The sequence below is a fragment of the Tursiops truncatus genome, chromosome 1 (assembly GCF_011762595.2).
Source record: "Tursiops truncatus isolate mTurTru1 chromosome 1, mTurTru1.mat.Y, whole genome shotgun sequence".
Taxonomy (NCBI): domain Eukaryota; kingdom Metazoa; phylum Chordata; class Mammalia; order Artiodactyla; family Delphinidae; genus Tursiops; species Tursiops truncatus.
Window position 1 is genome coordinate 5,176,137 of NC_047034.1, and position 24,693 is coordinate 5,200,829.

The 24,693-nt window shown below is 37.5% G+C and overlaps 1 protein-coding gene and 1 pseudogene across 1 annotated transcript in view; one reads left to right on the plus strand and one right to left on the minus strand.

Moving 5' to 3' along the window:
• CRB1 (crumbs cell polarity complex component 1) overlaps positions 1 to 24,693 on the minus strand; it is a 267,592-nt gene that overhangs the window by 203,224 nt on the left and 39,675 nt on the right. Inside the window, exon 2 of the mRNA XM_019920459.3 lies at positions 21,554 to 21,691. Within this exon, the coding sequence (XP_019776018.1) occupies positions 21,554 to 21,691 (138 nt within the window). The remainder of the gene's footprint in view (positions 1 to 21,553; positions 21,692 to 24,693) is intronic.
• Positions 6,853 to 6,971, plus strand: LOC117309663 (5S ribosomal RNA; annotated as a pseudogene).

Below are 24,693 nucleotides of genomic sequence, written 5' to 3' on the forward strand. Positions count from 1 at the left end.
GTTAGGTACTGGTTATTTTTGTCCTCCTGTATATATTCTTGAACTTTGTCCTGTGATGCAGTTATTTGGAAGTAGTTTAATCCTTTCAGGTTTGCTTTTAAGATTTGTTGAGTAGGACAAGAGTAGGCGGAGTCCAGAGCTAATTATACCACTACTGAGGCAGGTTCCTCTGTTTACCCAATGTCCCATCAATCATGAAGTTATCTAGTCCGGCAGGTGGGGACAGGTACTCTTCTCAGTCCTCTGTGAGTGCTGGGTGCTATTATCTTCCATCATTTCAGGTCATATTCTTTTCTGGGTCTTGGGTAGTTTCCTCACATGCATGAGCTGATCCGAACTCAGCTGAATATGCAAGAGGAAGCCTCTGCATATGTCTCTGGTCCTCTGTCTCTGGGCAGCAATCTCCTCTCAAGAACTTTATACTGAGAATACTTTCTGGCAGAGTCTCCTCAAACATTCAGCTTTGCCCCCTCAGTTCAGTGATTTGCTGAGCTCAGCTTGGGTCCCCCCACCCAATGCTGTTTCCTGGAAACTCTCTCAAGGTCGTTAGCTCAAGAAATTAGGGCTCTCTTGTTTGTTTCTCATTACTTGGAGATGACTGTCCCTTATTACCTGATAGCCATGTCTTAAAAATCATTATTTTATATATATTGTCAAGTTTTTAATTGCTTCAGACAAGAGGGTAATTCCAGTCCCTGTTATTCCATCTTGCTCAGAAGTGGAAGTGCCCTTCAGAATATGACCGTTATTTATTTTTTTAATTTTTAAAAATGTTTATTTATTTATTTATTTATACTGACGTAACGTTGGTTTATAACAGTATATAAGTTTCACGTGAACAACAATATTTTGACTTCTGTATACACCACAGTGTGCCCATCAACAAAAGTCTAGTTTCCATCCATCGCCATACAGTTGACCCCCTTTACCCATTTTGCTCTCCCTCTATCCCCTTCCTCTCTGGTAACCACTATTCTTTTCTCTGTATTTATGTGTTTTATTTATTTATTTATTCCTCAAATGCATGAAATCATATGGTATTTGTCTTTCTCCATCTAACTTATTTCACTTAGTATAATACCATCAAGTTCCATCCACATTGTCACAAATGGCAAGACTGTATTTCTTTTTATAGTTGAGTAATATTCCATCATATGTATATATACCACATCTTCTTTATCCATTCATCCATCACTAGGCACTTGGGTTGTTTCCATATCTTGGCTATTGAAAATAATACTGTGGTGAACATAGGGGTGCATATACCTTTTTGAATTAGTGCTTTTGTATTCTTCAAGTAAATACCCAGAAGTGGAATAGCTAGCTCATATGGTAATATATCTGATAAGGGGTTAATATCTAAAAATATACAAAGAACTCATCCATTTCAACATCAGAAAAACAAACCACCCAATTAAGAAATGAGCAGAGGACCTAAATAGACACTTTTCCAAAGAAGACATACAGTGGCCAACAGACACGTGATAAGATGCTCAATATCACTAATCATCAGGGAAATGCAAATTGAAACCATAATGAGATACCACCTCACGCCCATTACAATGGCTATTATCAAAAGGGTAAAAAATAACAAGTGCTGGAGAGCATGTGGAGAAAAGGGACCCCTACTGCACTGTTGATGAGAATGTAAACTGGTGCAGCCACTATGAAGAACAGTTTGGAGATTCCTCAAAAAATTAAGAATAGAATATAACCTTTAAATGCAACATAATCTTTAAATGTAACGAATTTCTATTTTTTTGCACTTGGTTTTCTTACTGAAGTTTAACTGATTTAGAATTTTATATTAGTTTCAGTTGTACAACATAGCGATTCAATATTTTCATACGTTATGAAATGATTACCATAATAAACCTAGTTACCATCCATCACCATACAATGTTATTACTATATTATTGACTATATTCCCTCTGCTGTACATTACATCCCCATGGCTTATTTATTTTATAACTGGAAGTTTGTACCTCTTAATCCCCTTTTTTTGTTTTTACCCAAGTTTGTATAACTAAGAAGGAAGGCAATTCCTGGTGGATCATTTGATTAGTTGTATTTCTTTTTCCTTCACGAGTAGAGTGAAAATTAGAATTTTCAGACAAGACTTAGATAAATTAAGCATGAGTGAATTTTGCCTTATTACTGCCTCCAGCATCTTTCTTTAGCATCTGTCTTTCTCACAATGAGAAGTCAGTATCCCCATGCTGCACTGGGGTCAGTCAGGGTCCCCACTATAGGGGTCACGATAACCAGTTTCTTATGCTTACAATCTTTTCCAAGCTCTCCACAGGTAATCTACTTTAGGTCTTGTTGTTTCAAGTCTCTAAGTTAAGAAACTGAAAGTAAATCTATGTTGATGGATTGATGAATTAACGTGGAATTGTCTTTTCATAAATGAACCTTCTGGAGAGTTTGAACTAGCAAAAGCAACAAACAATGAGGAGAAATGTCAGGTATTGCATCAGGAGATTTGGAGAAGATACCAGGTTGGTTACAGTAGGTTAAAGTTACTCTACTGTTCAAAGGGCTAGGACCAACTTTATTATATCTTCCCAACTTAGTGTTTACCAAAGTCAGTCTCTTTATCATCAAGTTCTACCTTTCTTTCTTTTTTTTTTTAATAGGTTTTTATTGGAGTATAATTGCTTCACAATACTGTGTTAGTTTCTGTTGCACAACAAAGCGAATCAGCCATATGCATATACCTGCCCCCATATCCCCTCCCTCTTGAGCCTCCCTCCCACCCTCCCTATCCCACCCCTCTAGGTCATCGCAAAGCACCAAGCTGATTTCCCTGTGCTACACTGCTGCTTCCCACCAGACAACTATTTTACATTCCATAGTGTATATATGTCGATGCTACTACTCTCACTTTGCCCCAGCTTCGCCCTCCCACCCCATGTCATCAAGTCCATTTTCTATGTCTACCTCTTTATTCCTGCCCCGCAACTAGGTTCATCAGTACCATTTATTTATTTTTTTAGATTCCATATATATGTGTTAGCATATGGTATTTGTTTTTCTCTTTCTGACTTACTTCACTCTGCATGACAGTCTCTAGGTCCATCCACCTCACTACAAATAACTCAATTTCATTTCTTTTTATGGCTGAGTAATATTCCATTGTATATATGTGCCACATCTTCTTTATCCATTCATCTGTCGATGGACATTTCTTTCTTAATTGACTCCTATTTATTCAGTTTATATTCCAGAAATTCTTTTTACCTGTCCTGTGACCTCTGAATATATGATACAATGTGAATTTTTGGAATTTCAAAAGCATATAAATATTACACAATAAATGAATCTATCAACCTAAGTTTAATTTGAGAATTCTCTGATCTTTATGAACTTTTATTCATAAATGTCCAATACTCAATGAAGTAAAAAATTAATAGAATTCAAAACAGTTTTCCTTTTACCCGTGAACCAGAGACAAAATGACTCAGTTAAATAATCAAATCAAATATTCATTATCTCTGATGACCATAAGGTTTTCCTTTAAATTACAGATATAAACAAAATTTTTATAAAATTATAATGCAAAAAATGATACCTGTGTTAGTGATTTCTTTATAAAATCACAGGGCTGGGTGGTGCATTAAGAGGGCATCCACGGCACCCAGGGGTCCTTCGGTACTGAGAACCTGAAGATTAATTCTAGAAAAACACTGTGACTTTACTGTGCTGGCTAAGAAGTCCTAGACACTCACACAGGCCAGGAAAACTTTACAAAAAGTAGATTCTTTTCTAATTCAGAGAATAAATAAATTAGTAATTCCTTAAAAGTAAGATTTATTGAGACAGCTTTAATTCTATGTAGATGATTCTCTTCACTATTTAATCAGCATGTGTGTTTCCCTGGCAGGCTCGTCCTCTGGTGAAAATGGGAAGAGGTTGCCTCCTGAGCCAGCATCACCTCTCAAAACTTCTGGACTGTGATCTCTCAAAAACCCTTGTTCCCATCACTTTGGCCTCAGCAGGGAGGCAAATGGGAGTCACAATATACTGTTCATAGCTCAGTTCCACCATTATTACCATTCTTCACAATTCCACTCCCCAAGGCTAGAAAGGTAATAAAATCTTACCGAAAGTTTGGAGGGACAGAGAGGCTTTAAAATGCGGTAATACAGAGGAGTTAAAATTGAGACTCTGACATTCTCATTCCTCACCCTTTGTACACCCCACAGAGAGGAACGTTTCACTGGCTATTTTTCTCCGGAAGCTGTGGCCTCTGCCAAGTTGACCAAGCTCTCCCCACTCCTCCATTTCTTTCCAAATTCTCTCTTTTTACTCTCTGACCCCCAAATCCATGGTCACTTATCATTCAAAGTAGTTTAGCCATCATTTCCTTGCACAATCTTCTTAGAAGCCATGCCCTTGGAGCACATGGAGCCTCGCCTTTCCACTCCCTCCTACCAATTATCCCAACTACCATCCAGGTCACTTCCCAGCCAGAGGGACTTCAGTGTTGATCAGAATCATCCTTCACAGGTTAACGACCAATCTCACACTACAGTAGCCTTCACTCCCGACCTATTTCAGCCACTTACACTCAAGACCACAACTTGTCAAAATCCCTCACTCCCGCTTCACTGAATTGTTACATGATATGATAATTATTGACCTGCAACACAAACTGCTTTCAAGGACAGAGTAGGTTTAAATTTTACTAGAAATGAAAGGATTGTGACAGAGCATAGGGTGAACACCTAATTTCAGCAATGATCATTTAAAAAAAAAAAATCAAGGAAGAAAAGATATGTCAACCAAGCAGTGGATTTCCTTGTTCTCTTTTTAAAATAATTATAGTATTATAATGAACACTTGATTTATCCATTTTTGAAAGACAAATGCAATGATTGTAAGATTTTTATGTGCTTACTATGTGTCTGTGTAAAGCAGGCCTGAAGATTCGACCTTTAGTCTTGCAGCAGCAAATGAGGAATAGTTGCATCTAAATCAGATGCAAGATAAGTGAGAATCCCATGTCCCAGACTAAGCACTTGTAATCATCGTTAAGGCTGTCTATGAGTAACTGGGAACTAATGGAATGGAGCTGTCCTGGAGCACGGGGGCTATTCACATCAACCTGGGGAGATGTGACCCACAGAGGGTATAGGCACAGGACTCATTATAAAAGCTGAAAGGACCTCAGAGCCGATGGCTACCCTGGGCTGAAGCTGTGTCTAGTCAACTTTGCCCCTGGTGATGCCACACACCCAGTGTGCAGGATGGCCAGGACATTGAGAGCTGTACCTAGGAAATATGGGACTACTGCCAAGTTGTTTTGTGTGCCATGATGCTTGTTCTGCAAACCTTCTTAAAGATAACCAAAACTGGTGCTTGCTGAAGCCTATGGTGAATTTTGAGTTTGATTGTCAATCTGAAGTTAAGACCTCAGCTACTGGTAGAGCAGAGTGGATGTCGCGCATACATGAATTTATTCAGTCCTCGCAATACTGCAATGCAGTTGGACATAATCACCATTTCCATTTTGCAGGGATGGAAAATGCAGAGTTTAAGTAAAATGGTTCAAGGTCACTCACCTTACAATTGAAATAAACTATTTCTCATTTCTTACATATTTTTGAAACTGATTTCTCTCTAGTAAGTATATATTTTTAGCATCTTAAAAACAGCAAATATTTACTTAATATTTTTTTCCCTATATAGCTCCTTCTGTTAGCAGAAGCTCTGTGACTTAAAATTTAAGCCCACAATTGTTGGAATACCTATACTATTTTGAAATAAGATTTATTTTAGTACAAATACTATTCTATGGTGATTAAAAATTTTGCCTATTTTTTACATCACATACTGTGTGTTGTACATGCTATACAATTTGACATCCCGCATGGGTTTTTTATCACTTACAATTTTTTGAGAGGCAAAAGTTAATTTCTGAATAAGTGTTGACATTCTTTCCCTCTTTCCTTATTCACTAGAGGAAATTTGGCTTTGTTTGCTCATCCTCCTTACCCCTCTCCTAACCACTATGAAACATTTGATCCTCGCCAGCTTTGTTCCTGGGTTTTTGTGATGCAAAATTAATATAATGGAAAAAGAGAGAAATGGAACTTGAAAATCTAGGACAGGGAATTTTTATGAGATAGAGATTTATTTCCAAGAGGCAAGAAAGGGGGGCCTATGAGGACTTCAAAAGAAAGGAGCTTTGGGGAGGCTGAGAGACTGGACTTTGGGAAGTAGTCAGAGATATTGAGAACATAAAAATGGAGAAAGTATTTTTTGCAGTTTTTCTGTGTATTATATTCTGTTTTTTTTTTTTCTTAAGAGAGCCCAGGAAACATTTGAATTATTTTAATTTCATTTTGGTTACTGGATTTTGTTTGTCTTTGAAAGCATCTCTAGATACCAGAGCATAAAGCAACACAATTTATATTTCAAACATTTTCTTAGTACAAATGTGCTTGATTGATTTCATTAAAGTTATTTCTAATTTCCCACTATATGCAAATGTTATGGCTACCTTGGCATGTTAATCTTTGCCCTAATTTTCAATTATTATTTTTCTCAAAGAGTTTCTAGGTTGTTAGGTATGAACATTCTTATTTAAGGCTTTTGATACACAATGTGAAAATATTTTATAGAACTTCTCTCAGATATTTGTGTGCCCTGTTCCTGTCATGGAAAACAGTCCATAGTGTGGGCTCAATGGTAGTTACTGAATTAGCAAGTGAGGATTCGACTCTTTATCCGTAATTGAGTTTCTCCCTTAAACTTTGGAGGGGCGTCTCTAACTGCCTGATGGACATCTTCACCTGAATGTCTCAATTACGTTTCAAAATAGACAGGTTTAAAGTGTAAGTATGCAACTATGGCCATACTACTCTGAACGCGCGGGATCTCGTCTGATATTGGAAGCTAAGCAGGGTCGGGCCTGGTTAGTACTTGGGTGGGAGACCGTCTGGGAATACCTGGTGCTGTAGGCATTAAAAAAAAAAAAGTGTAAGTATGCACCCTACTTTCTTCTTTGCCTTTATGATTTCAGTCGATGACATCATAGCATTATTTAAGGTGGACATGCTGGAGGCCTGGAAGTCATCCTTCACAATACTCCCTTTCCCTCTCTCATTTCTCATCAAACATGAAGCTGATTTCCCCCCGAAATATTTTAAGCCACCCTTGTTTCTTCCTCCTTACTATAACCACACAGTTCAGGTCCCCATCATTTCATTCGAGGTCTCCTACCTAACAGCCTTGCCCTCCAGAACCTCCTCATTGTGGCCATGTCAGTGTTCCTGTTTCAAGTCCCTCAGTGGCTTCCCATGTCCTTCCTGGCACTTCCCAAACGTGTGCCCAGAGTAGGTTACAGGGGTGCCAGAGCCGCAGGCCACCAGGTGGTCACCCTTGCTGCCAACAGTCCTGACTACGTGGTAAGTGTGGTGTGCATATATTATCCTTTCTCTTTGGACCACGGTGTGAAAACATTTGGGCACCTGTGACTATCTAATCACTGTCCATTGCGGCACTTAAAGCCTTTTCTCATGTGCACCCTGCCCGCAGCCCCTCATCTCACGTCACTCCCCCGTTCCCTTTTTCTATTAATAGGTCCCAAATGCGCTGTGCCCTTGGCTGCTTCTCGCCTTTTTCTTACCCCTGTTACTCCCCTACTCTCCCTGCTTCTTCCCTCATGCCAGTTTTCACCACACTTTAAGAATCAATCATTTACCAACTCCTACTTTGTTAAACTATGGATTAGTGTCTCAAAGTCTAATCTGTAAAAGACATGCATCACAGTCATGTGGGGTTTGTTTTTAAGGAAAAGAAAAAACCTGATTCCTGGGTCCCACCAGGAATAACTGAATCACAACATCTGGATTTAGAACCCATACAAAAAACCCATTATTTAAATGACCCCCCATGTCTTTATTTTACACTTTAAATTGTGTAAACCATTGCTGTACACACAATCTCACTGACCAATTTAGTTTGCAAAATATGGTTACATATATTCCATAAAATAGCAAAAGAAAATAGAGTTACATAAGAAAATGTTGCCTTCATAAATATGAATTCATCAGCTTTGATCAATAAACAGTGAAATATTTCCCAGGAAAAGGACATAATAAAAACTACCCTTCACCTAAAAAATAAACAATTATATTGATGGTAGGCACACAATTGACCCTAAGAATTAATGAGATATATCTTTGTGACAATCTTCACTCTAAACAATTCCAGTGTTCATGATTACCTATTGAGGGAAAAAAAAGCCTTAGAGAAATGTGCTTAATAGCATACATGGTCAGTATGATATTTAGATTTTTTGGAAGTCAGTTTATTCCCAAAGTTCATGGCTCTTTGAAATTCACCCGTCTCACAACAAATTCCCTTTGAGAATATACAGTATGTTGATATTTGAAATTATACTTGTAGCACATGCACTGGTGATACACAGTCTTTAATACCTTTATTTCTTATGGTTTAAGCAATAGGTCATTATTCACAGGTGGAACCTATTCACAGGCTGGATTGATGAGGTTCCCACTGCATCTCTCTCCTTTGATTATACTTTTTGATTTCTCATTGCCCATTATATTTGCATTAATGTTTTTCTTCATCAAGCCCAAAGTCTGGAGGCAGACTCTGATGCTGTTTCTACCCAAAGGCTATATAATTCAGGGCACCAAAAGTTTTAAACTGTCCAGTGTACCAAAATTTAGAAGGTCTCATAAATAGTGCAATCAGTATTTCCAAATTCTGACTGTGCAATTTGGCATTCAAATCTATTTTTACTCAGATAAACTCTTAAAATTTTAATATGGCTCAGTTTATCTTTTAATAATAGCTTCTTATAATAGTGAGTTTGATGCAATTCTCAGGCATTGATACTTAAAATGTAAAGCTTTGCATTTTATTTCTCTTCTCTTTCCTTACCCAGCCTCTCACAGAGGTGTGTGACATTGTGATATAATAAGAAATATTTTTTTTAAGTTTTCATCCATGGTTCCTGGCACATAGCTCTTCAAATTCTTGTAATTTCTTAAGAGCCCTGGGAGCATCATTTTTATATTATTTGGTCTTTGTCCTTGGTTCCTGAAATATCAATAGTTCCTGTGATAAAGGTGAAAGCAGTGCCTTGTCATTCACAACAGCCCTTTCAAGCACACCAGTGTTTATGTTAACGAGGTGATTTTGGAAAACCCCTAGATAAACACCTGATGGGACCTAGTTGCCAGGGTAACCAACCAAGGGATTAGAGGGTTGGAACTTTCGTCCCCATCCTCTGACCTCTGGGGAGGAGACAGGGACAGGAAGTTGAGGTAATCACCTGTGATCAATGATTTGATCACCATGCCTACGTAATGAAGCATCCATAAAAACACCCAACTGTGGGGATTTGGAGACCTTCTGGGTTGATGAACCCATGGAGGGGCTGGGAGGGTGGCTCGCCTGGAGAGGGCGTGGAAGCTCCGAGTCCGTCCCTCCTGCCTCCACACCTTACCCTGGGCATCTCTTCCATCTGGCTGTTCCAGAGTTGTATCCTTTTATAATAAACCAGTAAACTAGTAAGTAAACTTGTTTTCGCACTGAGTTCTGTTAGCCACTCTAGCAAATTATCAAACCTGAGGAAGTGGTTGTGGGAACCTCTTATTTATAGCCAGCGAGTCAGAAGCACAGGTGACAACCTAGACTTGCAATTGGTGTCTGAAGTGGGGGAGATGGGAGTGGGACAGAGCCCTTAACCTGTGAGGTCTGAGCTAGCCCCAGGTAGACAGCGTCAGAATTTAGCTGAAATGTAGGACACCCAGTTGGTGTGCACAGAGAATTGGAGAATTGCTTGGTGAGGGCAAAACTACCCCACAGTTGGTGACCAGAGTGTTGACTGTGTTGGGTGTGAGAAGACTGGTGAATAGAGGGAGAAACAGTTTTTCCTTTCAAGTTTCTAATGATATCAGTAAATGAAATGAGGATGGAGATAACTAGGAATTTATAATATACAAACCGGATATGCTATTGCCTAAATTCTGAGTTGAACTTAACCTCAAAATATAATTAATTTTAGTAGGGTTAATGATTTCAAAGCAAGCTTGATTATATTTATTTTCAGAAAACATTTCTTCGTATCACAAGACTAGTTTGATTTTTTGGACTAAATTTTCTCTATCTACATCGGAAAAGAATGCCTAGATACATGCACAGATCTCTGACAATACTTTAAAGCGTGATTATTCTCTTTGACAACAATGTGTGAACAGCCTTTATACATCTGTCCAGCCCACTACAATGTAAATTTGCCTGGAGAACAATGGTATTTTCTATAGTCATTACCTTGCTCATATTAACTACTTAATAAATATTTGTTGAAATGTTTGTCAATGTCAGTACATTTTTAATATTCATCCTTAATGTTTATTTAAATAAATTTGTATAGAAATTGCCCTCTGGAAGTTGGAAACAAGGGAAAAGTTAAGCAGACCATACTATTTGTTTCAAATATTTTCTGCCTTAATATATACCTGGTTCAAAGACATCAGGCTTAGCCACATAACCTGCTTTGATGAATTAAATGTGAGCCAGACTGACATAGGTCACATACGCACTGAAGCTATGACATGGTTCTACCAATGCGCTTTCCCTCTGCTGTGAAAACACCAGTTCTAAAAAGGGATTACCTCTTCAACCTGTGTCTCCGGATGAAGATACATGAAGTAGAGTTACAGTCAACCTGCCCGCAATATGCGGTGGGAACAAAATATAAACCTTTGTTGTTGTAAACTGCTAAGATGTTGAGTTTGATTGTTGCAGCATAATCTAATGAAAGCTGCGTAATACAGGGTGAATTACAAAAACACTCTTCATCTTTATTCCTGTTTTTGTGCCAGTACCATACTGTTTGGATTACTGTAGCTTTGTACTATAGTCTGAAGTCAGGGAGCCTCATTCCTCCAGCTATTTTTCTTTCTCAAGATTGCCTTGGCTATTCAGGGTCTTTTGTGTTTCCATACAAATTATAAAATTTTTTGTTCTAATTCTGTGAAAAATGATATGGAACAGGATAGAAAGTCCAGAGATAAACCCACACACCAATAGTCAACTAATCTATGACAAAGGAGGCAAGAATATACAATGGGGAAAAGACAGTCTCTTCAATAAGTGGTGCTGGGAAAACTGGACAGCTACATGTAAAAGAATGAAATTAGAACATTCTCTAACACCATACACAGAAACAAACTCAAAATGGATTAAAGACCTAAATATAAGACGGGATACTATAAAACTCTCAGAGGAAAACATCAGCAGAACAATTTCTGACATAAATTGCAGCAATATCTTTTTTCATCCATCTCTGAGAGTAATGAAAATAAAAACTAAAATAAACAAATGGAGCCTCATTAAACTTAAATGCTTTTGCACAGCAAAGGAAACCATCAACAAAATGAAAAGAAAACCCACAGAATGGGAGTAAATATTTGCAAACAAAGCAACTTATAAGGGATTAATCTCCAAAATATACAAACAGTTCATGCAGCTCAATATAAAAAAAAAACAACAACAAACAACTGAATCAAAACATGGGTGGAAGATCTAAATAGACATTTCTCAAAGAAGACATACAGATGGCCAAGAGGTACATTAAAAGATGCTCAACAACTCTAATTATTAGAGAAATGCAAATCAAAACTACAATGAGGTATCACTTCACACCGGTCAGAATGGCCATTATGAAAAAATCTACAACAGGGGCTTCCCTGGTGGCGCAGTGGTTGAGAATCTGCCTGCCAATGCAGGGGACACGGGTTCGAACCCTGGTCTGGGAAGATCCCACATGCCATGGAGCAACTAGGCCCATGAGCCACTACTACTGAGCCTGCGCGTCTAGAGCCTGTGCTCCACAACAAGAGAGGCCGCGATAGTGAGAGGCCCACGCACCGTGATGAAGAGTGGCCCCCGCTTGCCACAACTAGAGAAAGCCCTCGCACAGAAACGAAGACCCAACACAGCCAAAAATAATAAATAAATAAATAAATAATTTAAAAAAAAAATCTACAACAATAAATGCTGGAGAGAGTGTGGAGAAAAGGGAACCCTCCTACACTGTTGGTGGGAATGTAAATTGGTACAGCCACTGTGGAGAACAGTATGGAGATTTCTTTAAAAACGAATAAAAATAGAACTACCATATGATCCAGCAATCCCATTCCTGGGCAAGTATCTGGAGGCAACCATAATTCGAAAGGATACAATCACCCCAATATTCATTGCAGCACTATTTACAATAGCCAGGTCAAGGAAGCAACCTAAATGTCCATTGATGGAGGAATGGATAAAGGAGATGTGGTGCATATATACAGTGGAATATTACTCAGCCATAAAAAAGAACAAAATGATGCTATTTGCAGCTAAAGGAATTGACCTTCGAGATTGTCATACTGAGTGAAGTAAGTCAAACAGAGAAAGACAAATATCATACAATATCACTTTTATGTGGAATCTAAAAAATGGTACCAATAAACCTATTTATAAAACAGAAATTGAATCACAGATATAGAAAACAAACTTATGGTTACCAAAGGGGAAAAGGAGGGGGTGATAAACTGGGAGATTGGGATTGACATATATACACTACTATATATAAAATAGATAACTAATAAGAACCTACTGTATAGCATAGGGAACTCTTATTCAGTACTCTGTAATGACCTATATGGAAATAGAATCTGAAAAAGAGTGGATGTATATATGTATATGGTATAACTTACTCACTTTTCTGTATAGCAGAAACTAACACAACATTGTAAATCAACTATACTCCAATAAAAAAATTAATTTAAAAAGAAACACTCTTTACTTATCCAAGCCTATGATTCCATTACTTAGAATAATCATGGAATCAAAAAACGTGGATCTCACAGGAACCTGGAAATTATATAATCTACCCCCCTCATTCTACAAGTGAGAAATTAGCGTAAAAGATGCATTCATGGATATGCAATTAACTAATGATGGGCCAGGGCCCAAATCTGAATGTCCTGACTCTACTTATTTAAAAATTAATGCTGAATATAAATATTTGTTCTTTATATTAAAAGGAAGGATCACTAAAATTATAGACAGATATGAAATCAAAATAATGAATTCCCTGTATGAAAAAGTTATTGCTGCTAACTCACAACTGATTTTTCCAGTAGTGATGCTTGATTTGCTAAGAGCTATTTCCATTCTCTCTCCTTCTGTTCAACGCGACAAATTTGAGACCAGCATATCAGACTGACCAGTACTCGTTGTATACACTTGGTCTCTGTGCGAAGCAAACAGAACCATACTGAGATTGAACAATAAACCCAGCCTCATTAGCACTCTGCTCTCACTAATTTGCCTACAGTGGACTTATTTTAAGGATAAAAGAATTTTGGATTCAGAGAAAAGAATCATTCATTTGGGAATTATCAGCACAATTATGTGAAGAACGAAAAAGACCACAGAAAGTTTAATCTAGGTTACATAGGAGCAAGTTTTGCCTCTGCAGATATTAGTCAAAGGAGTGGAAGAGCAGTTGAAACTGTAAACATTTTTAATTTGGAAAAGTTTTAAAGATGAAGTGGACACTCAGTTATCTAGCACTAATTTTTTTCAAAAAGAAAAAAATACCACCCTGATTTGTAGTGTTTGCCAATTTCTGTGATGCAGTTACTTCCACTGTTGCTCATTGAAGCCACCAGCAGTTTAATAACTGGCTTGCAAAATTCCTGAATGTTTTAACATGTCTTGGCTTTTGTGAGCTGGTATGAGGCTTAGAACCTGACAGGTCTGGGATTAAATCTCAGTTGTATCACCTTGTAGCTGTGTTTTAGGTATATCACGTAAGCTACCATGGTCTCAGGTGTCTTAATTGGCTTAATAATAGCTACTTTGTAGGACTTGAGATATGGATAACAAAACCCCTGAGACCTCTCCTACTTTGCTCTTTTTTTGTTTAATCCAGTCCAGCAACGTTGGACACCTTGCAATACCTCAGACACTCTGGGCACACTCCTCCCTCAGGACTAGTTGCCCCTATTTTCTTTGCCAAAATGGTATTCACCCAGATATCCTCATGGCTCAACTGCTCTCTGTCTCTCATCCTTTGCTTTTCTCCAAAGCACTTACTGCCAGCTTATAATTACATACTGTACTTATTTGGTTTTTGAGACTTATCTGGTCTCACCCCATTAAAATATAAACTTCACAATAGCAAGGATTGTGGTCTCTTTGTTTACTACTGTATCCTCTGAGCAGTGGCAAGCATGTAGACTTAATAGTTGAATAAAGGAGTCAATGAAGAAATGAGTGAGTAAACAGTAAACTTTTAAATATGTATTAATTATCCTATCTTGAGGCTAGGGACAACTAATCTTACTTGATTTCCCTCTAGAACCAATAAACTTTCTGCTCCAGCCAAAACATTTTGGCTCTGAATAGTCATGCCCATACCTACTGCCATGCTTTTTCTTATTTTTTGGTCCCATACTGTTATTATTCTAAGTACACTGGCTTCAGTTTCCCTTGTAGTAGAACTTTTCTGAGAACAAAAAGAAGGCATGGGAATATATGACAACTTACCTAACATATTGCTGGAAAACTTCAGAGGAGTCACTGCTTTTTATTAAATTGGGAAGGAAACCCTAGAAGACTGATAAAGGGTGTTAATATCAACAACCTAGTTCTAGATGACTAAGTACATTCCTGCCTCCAATTTCACTGTTATGGCAAAATCATAAGAAGAAAATAAAGAATGATATTATATTAATAAACACAACAAATAATACATTTACAACAAAGTAATTTATAACCATTGTTTTGAATTGATAATGAAAGATAGTAATCTTTTGGTGCCCCAAGTAACAAACACAGTTTGTGAAAGAAAAGTAGGTTAAAGTATTGAACATTCATGTAGGGGAAGAGTGCTAAGCTATTTGTCCCAAGAAAATGTGAAAACACATTTATGCCCAATTCTGGTGCCACTCTCTATATTAACCAGACTCTAATGTCATGAGGAAAATCTATGTGGGAGGAAATTTCTGAGCCCTCAATTCAAAACCAAAGGTTTAATGTGTGGAAGGTGGGGATAGTGTAAAGAATGAGGAAAAATAAGAGAAAAATATGGACATATGACACTGAGCACTTATCAAGTTTTAAAAAATCCTTTTATAATTCATTTGCATGTAAAGTTAATTTTGCCCAATAAAAGTGGTATTAATTAAGCAGTTTCATCATAAATCAGAGGTTTATTATAATAGATATCATGGGTTGAACTGTGTCTCCCAAGAAGATATGTTGAAGTCCTAAACCCTGGTACCTGTGCCCTGTTTACTTTATTTGTAAACACGGTCTTTGTAAATGTAATCAAGTTCAGATGTGGTTATTAGGATGGGTCCTAACCCAATATGACTGATGTCTTTGTAAAAAGAAGAGAAGAGCTATAGACAGATGAAGGGAGAACACCATGTAATTATATAGGCAGAGCTTGGAGTGATGCAGCTGCAAGGCAAGGAATGCCAGGGATTGAAGACCACCACCAGATGCTGGGAAGAGGCAAGGAAGGATTTTAGAGGGAGCAGGGCCCTGCTGACACCTTGATTTCAGACTTCTAGCCTCCAGAACTATGAGAGAATGAATTTCTGTTTAAGCTACACAGTTTATGGCACTTGGTTACAGCTGCCTTAGGAAACTAATACCATAGCCCCAAATTGGAAGCAACCAAGATGACGTCCAATAGTTGAATAAACAAACTGTGGTACATCTATACAATGGAATATTATCCAGTGATAAAAAGAAATGAGCTGTCAAGTCACAAAATGTCATGAAGAACACTTAAATGAATATTGCTACTTGAAAGAAGCTAGTCTGAAAATGCTACATATTTTATCATTCCAATTATATGCCATCCTGTAAAAGACAAAACCATAGAGACAATAAAATGATCGGTGATTGCCCAGGGGTTGGGGACAAGAAAGGAGGGTGAAAAAGGTATATCACAGGGGACTTTTAGGGTAGTAAAACTATTTTGTATACTATTGTAGTGGAGCATTTGTCAAAACCTATAGAACCTTAGAGCACAAAGAGTGAATTTTTTTGTATGCAAAGATCCCAGGAAAGAATGTTGATTGTGACACACAAAAAAATGTATAATACAATCACACAGAAGGGGGTGGGGAAAAAGGTGCTGTCCTAAGGAAACAAGCAAAGTGTTAAGACTAAAGACAAAAGGAAATGCACATAAGTAGTGTACTCAAATTGATAAAGGTATTTCTACAGGATTATGGGTTAAGAATTTGACACTCCTATATACTTTACATACTTTTTAAATTATATTTACTGAATTTAAACAATTAAGTAAATGAATGGCAGATGGCAGGTTTCTCACTGTTAGAGTGGGAATTTACAGACCAGGAAGGGGAAGAAGCTAGAATGATCCATGTGGTAATGAAGTTAGAGGCATCAACATAAACTCATGTTTAGCTTAATATACGTACCAAGGTACCTATAGATATATGTAAGGAAATGTGTATATACACACATATATTTCTGTGCTCTATCAGCTGAGATGGCCTGAAAGAAATGATACCCCAGTGGCACCAAGCACACCTTACATTCAGATAATTGGTTTCTATTGCCATTCTCTAGTGAAAAGGAACCAGGGCTCACGGGAGCAATGGCTTATGGTAGGACTGGGGCAGGAAATACACAAGACAAGTCTGGAACATCTTGCAGAGCCAGAAAGTCAGGAAGTAAAGCACCTCACGTTGATAGGGAGTAGGATAAAAGAGAACAGGACCGAGTGAAGGAACTCCCAGTGGCCAAAGCTAGAACAACTTGAGAAACAAAACAGTAAAGTAGTATTAGACAGTAAGTATTAAACAGTAAAGTAGTAGCAGTATTAGTAGTATAAACCAGAGTACAAAATAAATATCCATGACTCCATAGTGACATAAATACTCGAATAAATTAATAAACAATGGAGAAAAGCCAAATCTCCCATGCGGAAGAATCCCAGGTAATTTATGTAGATGCTCTGCTCTCCCAGAGGTGGGCATAATTCTCCTCTCCTTAGGTGTGGGCAGTGCATAGTGACTTCCTTCCTAAGAAGAAAGTACAGAAAGGGAACAAAAAGAAGTTTACAGTGGAGAATCCTGACAAATACCACGTCCCAAGTGATTAAGGTCAACATCAGAAGTCATAAATCAAAAAAAAAAGAAAAAAGGAGAGAGAAGTCATAAATCATGTTGATTGCACAGATCCTTGATGTGATATCTTGAGAATGACATTTTACCTCTGTGGTCTTCCTCCCAATAACCCATAACTCCAGTCTTACCATGAGAAAAGCATCCCACAAATTCCACTAGAGGATCCTATAAAATACCTAAACAGTACTCCTCAGAATTGTCAAGGTCATCAAAAACAATGCCAGAGGAACTGCCACAGCCAAAAAGAACCTAAGGATACTTGAGAACCAAATATAACATGGTATTCTGAATGGAATTCCGGAATAGGAAAAAAAATATCAGGTAAAAAAATCTAAGGAAATCTGAATAAACTATTAACTTTAGTTAATAATAATGTATCAATATTGGTTCATTAATTGTAACAAATCTACCATACTGAGGTAAGATGTTAATAATAGAGGAAACTGAGTATGAGATATAGGTGGCCCTCCTGTACCATCCTCTCAATTTTTCTGTAAACGTAAAATTATTCTAAAATAATAAAGTCTTTTATAAAAAGTAAAACAATGTAAGAGTTAAAAAATAATGCCAAAATGTCATGAGTAAAGAAGATATTCAATTCTTATAGCAAATGCTATAAAAGTTCCATCATTCATTTACTCATTTAATAACTATTCCTTGAGTGACTACCCTGAGCTGGACAGTAGCTACCCACTGACTAAGGATATATCAGTTAGCAAAACACCCATGTCTTACAACCTCATAGGTAAAACATAAGTCAACGCAAAAGTAATATTTTCAAATTTTGGCACATACTATGAAAAGAAATGCAAATTGTAATGAAAGTATGTATAGTGAAGTTTAATCTAATGTGAACAGGGATGGTGTGAATGGGGAAGATGGATACTCTCATTTTCATTTTCTAAAAGGAGAAATTTGGGCTTCTCAGGGATTTCCAATAAACCAGCAGTAAAATATAAAAGAGAACTAAAAACCCTGATTGTTGTTGTCCTCTCGAATTTCAAAATTTTATATTGTAATACCATTAATGGTAATTTTTGAAAATCACCAAAGGTGAAAAATAATGCAGTTCTCCTGAAAAATCTGATTCACATAAAATAAGCATCAAAAATTACAAGCTAAAATTAATTCTGCTGCATGATTCAGGGAACAGTGAGTAACCTTCATGAAGTAGAGACTTCTACTGTAAACTGATGAGATAATTGTTTAATTTATGAAGAAGCAAAGATACCTTTTTCTCACTCTGATAATTCTGTAAGCGCTTTACAACATGCAAAGATGTTAACTGGAATGGTGAATATAAAAGTTTCAAATGTTTCTACATAAGTAACATTTTAAAGAAAATTAGACGATTACTCCCTAATGAATAACATCAACCTTCTCTGACCTATTGAGCAAACTCAATTATTTCTTGATAGCGGCATTAAGACTGAATAAATACGACCATATTTTGTCTTTATAGATTCTATTTCTTTATACTTTAGGTAGATTGAAAAGAAAGCATTCTTTAAAATAACTCTATTCAAATTCAGCTTTTCAAATTCAGCTATCCCAAAGTCTTTGAAATTATTCAAATAACTTAAATAATAATTTTATCAAACCACATTTCACTTGTATACTATGACCACACTTTGAATATGGGTTAAAACAATTAATTTTAAATTAAACTAGATGTGGAATTTACATTGACAAATATTCAATTTACCTCCAGATGCATAAAGGACTCATGAAATACCGCTGTCAATCACTTTCCTAATGCATGGTAGCTCTAATAAGGTAGTTTCTTTAAAGCCTTTCACCACAGATTCATGCATCAAGGTCACAGCATGCCCCTTGAAGGACAGCAAGGCACCACTTTCATGAAAAAGTATAGTATGGAGTCAAGGGTGACTCTTTTCTCTTAATTTTAAAAGAATGTATTTCAAAGTTCAAGAAGAAAAATCATTGATTCATTGAACGCATATGATCCAAAGAACTAAAATTTTCTGTGTGCTTTTATTGTGTTCTGAGCAGCACGCTAATCCCTCCACACTATCCCTTCAACAGAGTCTGTACATGTAAGCTAAGAGCACAGAATCCAGAGTCGGACCTCTGGGTCCTAGTCCCAGGTCCACCGTTCCCTGCCGCGTGGCCTCGGGAAAGTAAATAACCTCGCTGTGCCACTGTTTCTTCAGCTATAAAATGGAATTAATGACAAGTTCTACTTGTCATGCAAGTTAAATGGAAATAATGCTTGTAAAGCTCATACTGCTTATTTTCTCTCCTAAATAATCCTTCCGAGGAGAGAGAGAGATGTTTATATCTTACAACTCTGATGACTAAAGTTCTCAAGAAAGATATATTGGGTAGTGTAGAACTTGTGATCACCTGCATTTGAAACAGAGAGCTTGTTGAACGACATACTCATGGGACCTACCCAGACATATGAAATATCTGGGGCTGGACTTGAGAGGCTGCGTCTTAAACATACCAGCTCTCTGCTATGTACCAAAGGCTGAGATACCTGGGATAGCCATCTGATTCTATACAATACAGATGATCATTATCATATCTATCTTATGGTGGAGTTGTAAGGATTAAATGAAATATAACATATATAAAATGCTTAGCAATGTCAGCAACTTTTACTATTAGCTATTATTTTATTAATATGGCTGGAATATAGGATCTGTGTCATGAGTACTAAGAGGCAAGGGTGGAAAAGAAGGCTGAGGTTGTGAAAGTTTTCAAGTCAGTTAAAAATAAAAGTCTAAACTAAGTGTTTTGACGAGGAAGGCAATATCATCACAACTTGCCGGCAAATATATTAACACAGATAAGAGTCTGCCTGCCTAAAAATTAAACAAAATGAAGCTTCAATTTTTTTTAACTAATAAAAATATTGTGCTAGAGAATATATCAAGTAATTACAAAGTATTTATTTAAAGACTATCAATAAATAATCCCCCACTCAAAGAGAAAGAAGACAAATTATTTGTATGTAATTTCATTTGCACAGTTGAGCCCCTAAAAAAAGAGATGGTACTCTAGAGGTTACATATTCATCTCCTTAAAAGCTAAGTGCAGCAAACACTAGGAATTAGAGTATACCCTGCATTGGAATTACAAAGGTCTTTGCCATAAAATGTACTGTAACCTGACTTCATCTTGCGTTTTCCGTGTCTTGTCATTTCTTTTGCTCCATTTCTCCCCCCACGTCTCAACATATCACTTCTATGCCTCACTTCCGATTGCATGGGGCCCACTTTAAGTTTCAAGGAGGATGAATACTATTTAAATGACAACTCTTTTCAATAAGTACCACTCTGAAAAAAAGTCCTGAGTGTGTGGTATGTGTTGTGAATTTACTGTTCCTTCTTTTAGTTTGACTTGGTCTTTCTCCACTTGCCTTCAGCTGCCTTAGCTATAGCATCTATTCCTGTTTTCACCAAACCTCTGATATACGCTCAGCTGTAAACCATACAAGTAACGCTCTCGCTGGTGCAGCCACAGCAGGTGACCCAGATTACACAACTCTGTGTTCTAACACCAAGGAGTCTTGTTCAACAGCAGCTGATCTATGCCTTGCCTTATTGATATTCAGATTCGACAGACACAAATCACATGGCCCCTTTGACAAGCACACACTCTGCCTGTCTTTGTTTTAAGCATGTTCAATAGCTACTGTCCTTCATAAACATACAGCTGAGGCTGTTGGTCTCCTCTGATTTTCCACACTGCCGAACATCCAACAAGATTATCTCAGAAACATTATTCTTGTTTCAATTTGGGGAAGTTTGTGGAATATGACAACTCCATTTATAAAACAGAAGCACATACAATAGAAAGGAAGCCCATTTCTCTCTGGCAAAAGAAATGCTTTGAACCATCATCCTTTGGGGAAAATTGAGACTCTATCTCCTTGATTGTGAGAGCAAATGTTGGGACACCAAGTTCTTTAAAAGTGAAGATACATACACAGTATTGGAATAAAATGCTTTATAGCTTATGATTAATTTCCTTTTAAAGGATATCAATTACAAAGTGCCAGATCTATTCCATAAAAGTATAAATACATCAAAAAACCTTCTCTATGTGGCCATTTCAACCTCCTGCTCACCACTCAAAAGACTGAAAAAGAACATTTTCTATTAGAATACTTACTGGAAATCATAGAATCAGAAAATTGTTCACACTGACTGGTCCCACTGATTTGTTTAACATAGGACGCTTGCTCACACCAAATTCTTTTTACTTTTTTTTAAAGCCTTTCATTTTGTAGAACATGCAACACTACACACTTTTCCCATGAAATACTTAAAAGTCAGGAAATGTCAGAAGTTCAACAAATGGAAGAGGCTTACTTTTTATGGAGATGAGCAGTGAGAGACTGAGGCAGAAGATGAGAAGGTGGGTAACTGTCTGAAGCGCCATGGTCTCGTGGAGGACATGCTCCGACGTGCTGGTGGTGGTCTGGTCCCTGTCCAGCTCCCGAGCTCTGCCTGACTCAGAAAGAAGCCAGAGTCTCAGAGCCCCTGGGTGCCACCTCTGCCCCTTCCCCTCCTACAGCTCCCTCACAGAAGACTGGGGACTTAGATTCGGAAAGCAGTTGTGATTCTTAGCATCTTACTTACACAGGAGGATGGGGTGATTTTTCAAACCTGGTGCAGACTTTCCTCATGCTGGACTGGAGTCATCCCCCCTCAGACCTTGTGTACTACTTTCCTTCCTTTAACAATGCTGCCTGAAAAGGGCCTGCTTTAGGTGAGTGTCCTGAATCATTCTTAAAAGAGGAATTAATTTCTGATGACCGTCTTGGCACACAATCATTATGATCTGACAACTATTAAAGGAACACCCTGTATTTCTGTATATTTACCTTCATCTTCAGAACACAATTCACAGACACGTCACCTTTTCATAAACATACTCTCACAACTCAGTCAGATTACGGTTGTTGATAAAATGGACAGAGTTCTGGAGACTATTTAGAAGCAGTTTTTCTTCCATAAACCTAGAGCCCATTCCTAATCCTGTTCATGATATTTATAACCTCTGGGGTTTCTTGAATTTTTGCTTTACCATAATTGTTGAATGCAAATATATTTGCTTATTTTTTATATATACTTATGCTAAGTACTGTGGTATTTTTCTTCAGATTAAATTGTTCAAGTACTTAAGACTGTATTTTCCTTGGACACTTCACAGAAACATCTATAGTTAAAGTCAGATGTCTTATTCTCTAAGGTTAGTGCTAGTACATGGCCTTGCTCCCTTGTTAAAACTGGCTACTTGTTACACTCAAAACGCAATTTACATTTCAGATTTTGTGTAAAACTTGAGAGCTCTGTCAGAAGTTTATGTATTTTAAAGTCTCTATATTTCCTGCTTGTGTATCTAAATAGGGAATAATATTTTGATGGCTTAATGTTTCCTACTAATGTTATATGCTGACCCACTCCCAGAGGATTTTACTTGCTATAGTGGGGCTTATCCATTTTAGTTTTTTATTTCTTACAGAGTTCATGATAGTTATTGTTTTTAAAGATCTTTCCCTATAATACAAATAATTTAGCTTGAGCAATTTAACAATTAGAGTAAAATAATTACAGATTATAGAGGCAGTATTAATCCTCTATTCTAATCCCTGTATTTTATCAGTTAGAGAATGAAAATGCAGAGCAATTATACTGTCTGCCCAGAGTCATCTAGAAAGATATGGCAGAGTTAGGACTAGAGTCTCCCCATTGATTTCTAGAACATTATGCCTTCAATAAACCCTATGGTTTCCATTTTCATCTTTATTCTTACATATCCCTTTATGCTTTTTGCAATGTGGACTCTGGGAAATCCACATACTAGAACAATCAAATCTTCCATCTGTCCTAAAAAGGCCTCCAGGGAGAGATGAATAGGCAGAGCACAGAGCATTTTTAGGGCAGTGAAAAATGCTCTGTATTATATTATAATGATGGATACATGTCATTATACTTTTGTCCAAACCCACAGACTGTATAACACCAAGAGCAAGCCCTAAGGTAATGGACTTTGGGTGATTATGATTTGTCAATGTAAGTTTATTTAATAAAAAATGTACCATCTGGTAGGTGATGCTGACAATGGGGAAGACTCTCCATGTGTCGGGGCAGGGCATATATGGGAAATCTCTATACCTAACTCTCAATTTTATTGGAAACCCTGCTGGCACAGTGGTTAAGAATCTGCCTGCCAATGCAGGGGACACGGGTTCGAGCCCTGGTCCGGGAAGATCTCACATGCCGCGGAGCAACTAAGCCCATGAGCCACAACTACTGAGCCCAAGTGCTGCAACTACTGAAGCCCGCGCACCTAGAGCCCGTGCTGCGCAACAAGAGAAGGCACAGCAATGAGAAGCCCGCGCACCACAGCAAAGAGCAGCCCCCGCTCACCACAACTAGAGAAAGCCCGCGCACAGCAACGAAGACCCAATGCAGCCAAAAATAAGTAAATAAATAAAAATTTTTTAAAATAAATAAAAAAATAAAACTGGGTTCCACCATGGACCTCATGGACCTCAAGGCTAAGCGAGTGACAATGTACAAGACCACTTGATAGACTGGAGAGGAAATGAAGGGCTCCAGGCATAGAATCTGACGGTACTAGAAAACTTTCTGTAAAGTTGTGTTATGAGTGTCACAATTAAAGAGGCAAAGAAAATTTGGGTTTTTCAAAAGACAAAATTATCAAAGATAATAAGTGGTTGGGGAAACATATTACACAAAGAATGTGTGCAGAAATTGTATACGTTGAGCTTGAATATAGGAAAATAATCAGATATAGCTATTAAACAAAAGAGTGAATGGCTACTATGCGTCAGATTTGGGGCAAGTTAGGAAATCTTTACAAAAGAAGTAATATTTAAGCTGAATTTTCAAGTGTGGGTGAAACAAATAAATAGAGGGAAAGTGGTGTTTAATGGCTTTTCAGGAAAAGGGCACGTGTATAGGAATAGAGGCATACAGTGTATGGGCAGATCAAGGAACTGAACATATTCTGATATTGCAGAAATACAAGTATGAACAGGGCAATGTCAGCACATAAAACTCAGTAAACCACAAAATCAAGGTAGTTTAACTTCTAATATGAAGAAAGGAAACAATCAACAGGTTTTAAACAGTGGATTGGCATAATTTAATTAGATTTGCATTTGGAAAGATAACTCCCTTGGTCACGTGGCAATGACTGGCAGAGGGCAGATGAGAAGCATGGAAACCAGTGAAAAGGATGTTGTCATAGCCCACAAGAGAGCGATGGGGCCCAAACTAAATCAGACAGTGGGCAGAGCAAATGAAAAAAAAAGAGTAAAAGTAAACTAGATAGATCGAAAGGACTGAGGTAGAGAATAAGGCTGCAGAAAAGCTATAATTTTTCCAGCTTGGGCACTTGGGATAATAGTAATGCACTCACAGAAATAAATAATATAGACAAGGGCTTCCAAACAAGAAGGAGCAAGCACTCTCCTGCA